At 46.4% G+C, this 7904-nt stretch overlaps 1 protein-coding gene across 1 annotated transcript; it reads left to right on the top strand.

Annotated features, from left to right (window-relative positions):
- Positions 1-102: 102 nt before the first annotated feature.
- CDKN1B (cyclin dependent kinase inhibitor 1B) lies at positions 103-5332 on the top strand. The gene is made up of 3 exons (XM_020883785.2): positions 103-1129; positions 1678-1807; positions 3971-5332. Exons 1-2 carry the CDS (start codon positions 655-657, stop codon positions 1797-1799), a joined length of 597 nt encoding a protein of 198 aa, XP_020739444.1. The 5' UTR covers positions 103-654; the 3' UTR covers positions 1800-1807; positions 3971-5332.
- Positions 5333-7904: the final 2572 nt, after the last annotated feature.

A 7904-nucleotide genomic window follows, 5' to 3' on the forward strand; every position in this document is an offset into this window, starting at 1 on the left:
GGAGGCGCGGTAGGGCCACCTTAAGGCCTCGTTCGCCAGCCTCGGCGGGGCGGCTCCCGGCGCCGCGACCAATGATCTCCTCCTCTGTTTAAATAGACTCGCGGTGTCAATCATCTTCTCCTTCGTCAGCCTCCCTTCCACCGCCATATTGGGCAACTCCAAAAAGGGGGCTCGTCTTTTCGGGGGTGTTTTTTTTTCTTCCTCCCTGCTTTCCACTGGTCTCACTCTCTCGCCGCTCCGCGACTCCGCGACGCCCGCAAGGTTTGGAGAGGGCGCTCGGGCGGCGGGACCCGCGGGCTCACAGCGGCCGGGACTCGGAGCGGCTCTGCCCCCTCCTGTCCCGGCGGCGCTCGGCTCCCCTCCCCTCCGCTCCCCGCCCTCCCGCTTGATCGGCCGGGATCTGGGCTGCCTGGCCCCGGGGGGCTGCCCCTCGCCCCCTCCCCCAGCCCCGCGCGCGCCTAGAAGCTCGGGCGCTGACTCGGCTCGCGTTTGTTTCTCTTGGCTCCAGGGGCCGGCGCAGGGCTTATAAAGAGGGGCTCGGGCTGGGTCGGGGCGTTTTGTTTTGTTCGGTTTTGTTTGGCGAGAGAGAGAGCGCGCGCGCGACAGCCTCAGTCGCCGAGACCCCCCACCCCCACCCCACCCCCCGGGAGGAAGATGTCAAACGTGCGAGTGTCTAACGGGAGCCCGAGCCTGGAGCGGATGGACGCCAGACAGGCGGAGTACCCCAAGCCCTCGGCTTGCAGAAACCTCTTTGGCCCGGTCAATCACGAAGAGTTAACCCGGGACTTGGAGAAGCACTGCAGAGACATGGAAGAGGCCAGCCAGCGCAAGTGGAATTTTGATTTTCAGAATCACAAGCCCCTGGAGGGCAAGTACGAGTGGCAGGAGGTGGAAAAGGGCAGCCTGCCCGAGTTCTACTACAGACCCCCGCGGCCACCCAAAGGCGCCTGCAAGGTGCCGGCGCAGGAAGGCCAGGATGCCAGCGGGGCCCGCCCGGCGGTGCCTTTACTTGGGTCTCAGGCAAACCCAGAGGACACGCATTTGGTCGATCAGAAGACTGATGCCCCGGACAGCCAGACCGGGTTAGCGGAGCAGTGCCCTGGGATAAGGAAGCGACCTGCCGCAGACGGTAATGACCCTTTCCGATGTGTAAAATGTCTCTCTGTCTGTCTGCCGCGCTCCTTCCCCTGCTTGAGGGTCTTTAACCGCAGCTTTCTTTTCAGCGCGTTCTGACTTAGCTTTTGGGGCGGAGGCGGGGGGGAGCGCATTTTCCTACTGTGATGTTGTACATGCTATTTATTTAGTTGCGTGCTTGTCTGTTTATGACTTTTAAGTCAGAAGCTTGAGATTGTGTTATCTGATCATTTCTCTAACTGAAAACATCGCGGCTCCTCCCAGCTAGACAGCGGTAGGTATGTGACAACGTTGGGATGTTTATCAACTGCCTCCTCCTTCGCTTTGGAGAGAGAGCTTTGGAGCGTAGAAAATACTTTCTGTTATGTGAAAACAACCTCATTTTGTGCCCTTAAAGGCCACGGGGAATGACGACCCAGGATTGTGGGTGGAGGTGGTGGGTTTTTTGTCCCTTGACTCTTGGGCTCACTTCTGTCGGCCATTGTTTTTTTCTAATAATGATTGTGTGTGTGTGTTCTTTTTAAAATTCCCTCTTGCCCTTAGATTCCTCTCCTCAAAACAAAAGAGCCAACAGAACAGAAGAAAATGTTTCAGACGGTTCCCCCAACGCCGGTTCAGTGGAGCAGACGCCCAAGAAGCCCGGCCTCAGAAGGCGTCAGACGTAAACTACTCGGTGGGTTGATGACTTGGAGCAGATAAGTGACACCCCAATCGGGTTGCAGGAACTCATGTGCTTTCAAGCCCCAAGATAACCCGATCTCAGTGGTGGCTGGCAGATGAAAACTTGTGGGCTTTTGTTTTATGTTTTGGGAGGACAAAAAAGTAGGAATGGGGAAGACTGGGAACCAGTGGGGGTGGGGGTGGGGTATTGTAGTTTTTCCCAGTTTTCACCTCCTGAGATTATTTTCCTTTGAAGCACCAACTGATCAGAGCAAGTGTCCCAAGCAAGTACTTGTAACCAAGGCTCTGTGAGTAGGAAGGTCAGTTCCCCGAAGGTGCCATCAAAACATGTCTAGAACAATAGGTTCTTTTTCCATCTGACCAAGAGCGGAGGTCTGCCTCCATCCCACTTCATGAGAATTCATTTCCCAGAGGACCACGTTGACTCAGTTAGCAGATTTTGAGCTCTCCATAGGCAAAAATGGCAAATAAATGATTTAATTCAAACTTTGAGGGAAAAGTGAGGCACTTTTCCTCACTGAAAAAGTGGTTCATATCCAGATAATAGTTAGAAATGTGACAAGAGAAATATGTGACTTTCTTTTGTCTTTATTATTTTCATATGCTCTCACTCTCTCTGGCTTCTGATGAGTTTGGGGGATGGAGAAGGAACCTGTGTGTTTAAAAAAATAAAACTGAAATGGAAGGCTCAAAAATACTAAGGTTCCTGCGGAATTTCTGATAACACTAAAGTTGCAAAGCAGAAGTTAGAGTGACTCTGCCAGAGTAAGCAATCCAGGAACACGTCAGCATGTGTATGCTAATCATGCTATAACAGGAGAAGCTGGGTACTTGTAGAGGAAATGGAGAGTAGTTATCAGGGCTGGCAGGGGTAGGTGTACCCCCAACATTAGAAGTGGAGATTTTTGCCGTCTACTAAAATATGATCAACATGAAAAGCTAATTTGAATAATCAACCCCCAACTTTACATGGATTGGTCTTAAGGATCAAACTACACATATTCATAGTTTGTAAACTTCTTACAATAACTATGTCCTTCTTTCTTCCCCCAAACACTCTCACTAGCCTAGCATATAAAGAGATCCTAAGAAATGTTTACACTAACTTTAAATCCTCACCTATAAAAATTTTTAAAAGGATGAAGGTGAGGTTCAAGTTTTGTGTTTTTAAATCAGTGTCATACATAGGACTTGGCTACATAGACCTGATATTTTTCAGAGCTTATATGAAACAGTGCTATGAAGCCTCTACATCACAGCTTATATATATGAAGTAGGTAAACTGGATGAAAATGATTTCTGAAGTAACCTTAACACCTGCGGCTCTTGCTTTGTGACTTGTGGCATAGGTCGTCAGATGAGCAAATCAGACCTGCTGAGTTTTGATCTGGCTCCATTCTTGCAAACCGAGAAGCACTTGTTAGTAAATATTGCCAGTTCAGAGAATACAGGAAATCGTAGTAAGGACCTATTCATAAGCATTCATGTGTCTATTTCTACATATGATTAAGACTAGAAGAGTTTGAGAAAAAAAAAAGGTAAATAGAATTTTCTTTGGAGAGCCTTTATAAGTATCATTGCCAGTTATTTTTCAAACTGAGAAAATTCTGCTACTCTTAAGTGTTAATGGTTTCTGAATTTTCCCATGTCTGTTCTTTTTCAGTATCTTTGACCCCAATTCTCTAGACCAGGGTTTCTCAACCTCTGCACTGCTGACATTTGGGGCCGAATAATTCTTTGTTGAGGGGGGCTGTCCCAGGCATTGTAGAATGTTCTGGCAGCATCCCTGATCTCTTGAAGCACATGCCAATAGAAACTCCTCTAGTCATACCCAGTGTGACAAGCAAAATGTCTCCATACATTGCCAAATGTCCCCCCCGGGGCGGGGGCGGTGGTGAAGGGCAGGCAGCAAAATTTTACCCACTGTTGAATACTACTGTTTTAGACAAAAGCCTATAGCACAGGGGAGAGTGAAATGCCAGTGAGATAAATGTTGGTTGGAGATGACTCTAGTCACCAGCTTTTAGTATGCTCGTTCTTTCCCATTGCTTAGGTATTTCCCAACTCAAACAGTAACAAAATAATTCCGGTAACATATTGGCAATGTTATTCTAGTGCTTTTTCTTCTAATTCTTTCTCCTTGTTTCTTTTGCAGAACTAAGAGTATGTTTCCTTGTTTATCTGATACATCACTGCTTGATGAAGCAAGGAAGATATAAATTAAAAATTTGAAATACATATCTCTGACTCCAAGAAATGGACAACCTTTACAAGCACTGAACAGCAACAGACTTAATAACACTAAAGTTTTAGGCACTCTTAAATCATCTGCCTCTAAAAGCATTGGATGTAGCATTGTGCAATTAGGTTTTTCCTTATTTGCTTCATTGTACTACCTGTGTATATAGTTTTTACTTTTTATGTAGCACATAAACTTTGGGGAAGGGAGGGCCGGGGAGTGGGGGGGACTGAGGAATTGGCATGGGGGGGGCGGTTTAAGAGCTTGCTTCGATTTAGAGCAAGTACAAAAATATTTGACTTGCATGAAGAGAAGCAGTTTAGGGGAAGGGTTTGAATTATTTTCTTTAAAGATGTAATGTCCCTTTCAATGAAAACTGATATTTCATTTTAAAAATCATCCAAATTTGAACACTGGCTGCAGATAATTGCTATTTATTTTTACATGAAGTTTTTTCTCATTTGGGAGCTCTGATGATTCCGTTATGTAGTAGCAAATGGCTTTTTTTTTTTTTTAAAAACAACAACAAAAGACTCCTCAGTGCTCCCCACTAGTCTCCCTTACAATAGGAATTTACCAGTATTCAGCAGTCTGGTAATCACTCCAGGTACCTCTGAGCAAAACTCTGGCATGTATGTGGGGAGTGTCCTGAATGCTCAGAATTAACCAGTTAATTTTTTATCAGATTTTTGAGAACATTTCTTAATTTTCTTTTCACTTCAGGGTGTGTAGACACAGTCAAAATAATTCTAAATCCTTGGATATTTTTAAAGATCTGTAAGTAACTTGACAAAAAATAATGAAATAATTTTTAATTTACAGCTTCTCATTCTGTTTCTTAATTTGTCCAAAGGATAGTGGTATTTTTAAAAGAAAGTGAATATAGCGAAAAGCACCCGTGGGTAGGCAAAATGGATGCTACATCTTTAAACAGTATTTTTACATTGCCTGTGTATGTGTATGAAACAAAACCATTTGAAGTGTACCTGTGTACATAACTCTGTAAAGACACTGAAAATTATACTAACTTATTTATGTTAAAAAGAGATTTTTTTTTTTAATCTAGACAATATACAAGCCAAAGTGGCATGTTTTGTGCATTTGTAAATGCTATATCGAGTAGAGTAGGTTTTTCCCCTTCTTCTGTTCTTCTGTTAAATAATATGGCTATGCTTAAAAGGTTGCATACTGAGCCAAGTATAATTTTTTGTAATGTGTGAAAAAGACGCCAATTATTGTTACACATCAAGTAATCAATAAAGAAAACTTCCAGAGCTATTTGTTGAGTTGAACTGTATATAAATGTACCTTACTAAGCTTGAGGTATTCGACTTAGCATTCTAGTCATTTCCACAAATGTAATATGAAGTGGCAAATACCTAGATAATTCAGGCCTACCACTCAGATGATGTTTATGTAGGACCGAATGTAGTAGTAATGCATTTCCACTTAGTTCTCTGTATGGGTGGACAAAACTTTAGAAGTGGAAAGTGGGAAAGCCACATTTTCATATTAATAAGATGGTAATATTTATATCTTCTAGAATATGAATGTGTCAGAACCAAAAATCCTTATATAAGTGTAGACTGATCACACACTTGCAGGATTGAAAATGAAACTAACATGGTGACTTCTCTAAATTCTGTATTTACACACACACAATGTTGTAAGGAACTAGAGCAATTGTTCAGACCCTCTAAGCTACACCTCTCTTCCAAAATATTCAGATATATAGGTCCTTTAGAAAGGGGCGTGCATTCCACACTAATTTAGATAGAACAGGTATCCTTAAAATTTAACTGGCCATCATACACCAATTCCTCAATTTCTAGATTTCCTGGTTACACTCTACACAACCTTAAACTGGTTAATCTGAATACCAAATCTGAGGGTTTGGGGGTCCCATATCCACATAGCAAAGTTATTTTTTATTTAAATAAAGTTAAACAGCATCTTAAAGTCAGATTTACTAAGATGATCCCTCTAATTTAAAATTCTCTTAGAAGATGTGGCTAAGGTGTAAAAGTAAATTATTTTTTCTAGGAATCTGCAAATTGTTAAATCGCAAAAATCTGGATTTGGATTAAATTGTTTCTCTTGAATAGTTGCATTTAATTTATTGCACCTCAAAGGGGGCTCTAAACAGGATAATTTCAGCTTATTTTGACCCGAAATTGCTTATCCAAAAAAAAAAAAAAAAAAACCCCACCAGGATTGTCTGTCTTCGACTGCCGGGAAGGGAAAAGTAGGTCCTTTGGTGGCTGGGCCACATCTTCCAAGTTGGGGTATTATTTTAATTAAAGACTAAAGGTGTTTTTGTGATTCTATTCAAAACACGAAGGCAGGGTGTTTTTCAGGAAGAGACTGAGAAAGCAAGAAACACAATTCAAAATGGGGAGGAAGGAGTGGAGAGTCAGGAAATAATGAAATAAAGTCTCTGAGCCAAAAAGAGTACTTTAAAACGTGTTTCTAACAAATGGGGGGGGGGGGGCAAAAATCCTCTTCTAAAAGCTGCTTCTACCCCCCACCCCCGTTTCTTTTCCCAAGAGGCATCGTTAATGCGAATTTTTAGAGATTGCGTTTTAGGAGTACAGGGCCAGAAAGAAGTGGATGCTCGTCGCGCCAGGCACGTTCACAGGAACGCAGCCCCTAAAGTCATCGTGTCGGTCCTTCGCCCGTTCTGCGTCAAGTCTCTAATCGTGTCCCCGAGATTCTGACCGTCCTCTCCCCGACCCCGGACTGCCTGGTCTGCCGCGGGCGTCACTCCGAGGGGATGCGGCCGCCAGCGCCAGGCACCCCCCACCCGGCTACTCGGGCCACCGCGCCGTGGTCTCTCTGCCCTGAGCCGCAGCCCTACGATCGCCCGCCGCGGCAGTTGCGGGGTCGGGCTAGCCGGAGCCTCGGCAAGAAAAAACTATCAAGTCTAGCTCTTCGTCTGCTACCGGCGGCTCCCGCACCTCCCGGATCGCTGAGCGCAGTTCCCGCGCCCCGGGCACCCAGAGGCCGTGAAGGGCGGCTGCGCCTCGGCCCGCGCAGCTGGGCTGGGCGGTTTCTCCGAAACTTGCCTCTCTCATCTCCTTCTGGGCTCAGAAAGAAGCGAAAACCCCCATTGCTCTCCACAATCAGACCCTGCCCATCAGTATCCCCTGAACTCCAGGGCGCTGGGGAGATGTGAGCGGAGGGGAGAACCTTTCCGAATTCGTGGACCCTCCAGGGCAGCAGTCCGCTCCCACCCCCACCCCAGGCTCCAATGATCCGCAGCCCCGCGCATTTCGAAAGGCTTCTCGGCTCGCCGGCGGCCCAGCAGGGCCGCAGCCGCGCGCTAGACGGACCGAACGCCGCTGCCGCTCGCGGGGGTCGCTTCCTCGCTTACACCCGCTCTGCCAAGTCCCCCGGTCTCATCCCTGCTGCCCAGAGAAGGGGGATCAGGGCAGGGCAGGGAAGAACTAGGAAACTGTGAGCTCAGGGGCTTGATTGGAGACGAAGGGGACCGTGGAAATCTACAGGAGGGGAGCGGGGCGCGCGGCCTTTGAGGCCACGGTGCGCCCACCGGCCGCGCGCCGGGACCTTTCCCGGATGCCGAGGAACGTTGCCTTCGCCATTTCATCTTCACCCTTGTTAGCGTAGACACTTGTTCTTCCGAAGCTTTTTCTGACTGGGAAAAAAAAAAAGTGTTTTAAAAGCTCATCTAGGATCTGATGTTTTCCAGACTATGAGTTTTTTAAGTTTGCCAAGTTTTTCACCTGAGCCACACCCTATGCTCGCTCCCCTGCCTCCCGGCCAAACTTAAAGTAAAAATCCTGCGCAGTGGGGGAGGGCACGAGGGTCCACGGTCACGCTTGACCCTCCC

Source organism: Odocoileus virginianus, chromosome 23 (genome assembly GCF_023699985.2).
Source record: "Odocoileus virginianus isolate 20LAN1187 ecotype Illinois chromosome 23, Ovbor_1.2, whole genome shotgun sequence".
Lineage (NCBI taxonomy): Eukaryota > Metazoa > Chordata > Mammalia > Artiodactyla > Cervidae > Odocoileus > Odocoileus virginianus.

What these genes read in the sequence shown, in the direction of transcription:
- CDKN1B (XM_020883785.2), top strand. Translation starts at nt 655, where the DNA reads ATGTCAAACGTGCGAGTGTCTAACGGGAGCCCGAGCCTGGAGCGGATG. An exon ending in GAAGCGACCTGCCGCAGACG is followed by an intron (nt 1,130 to 1,677) that starts GTAATGACCCTT and finishes TCTTGCCCTTAG; the next exon opens with ATTCCTCTCCTCAAAACAAA.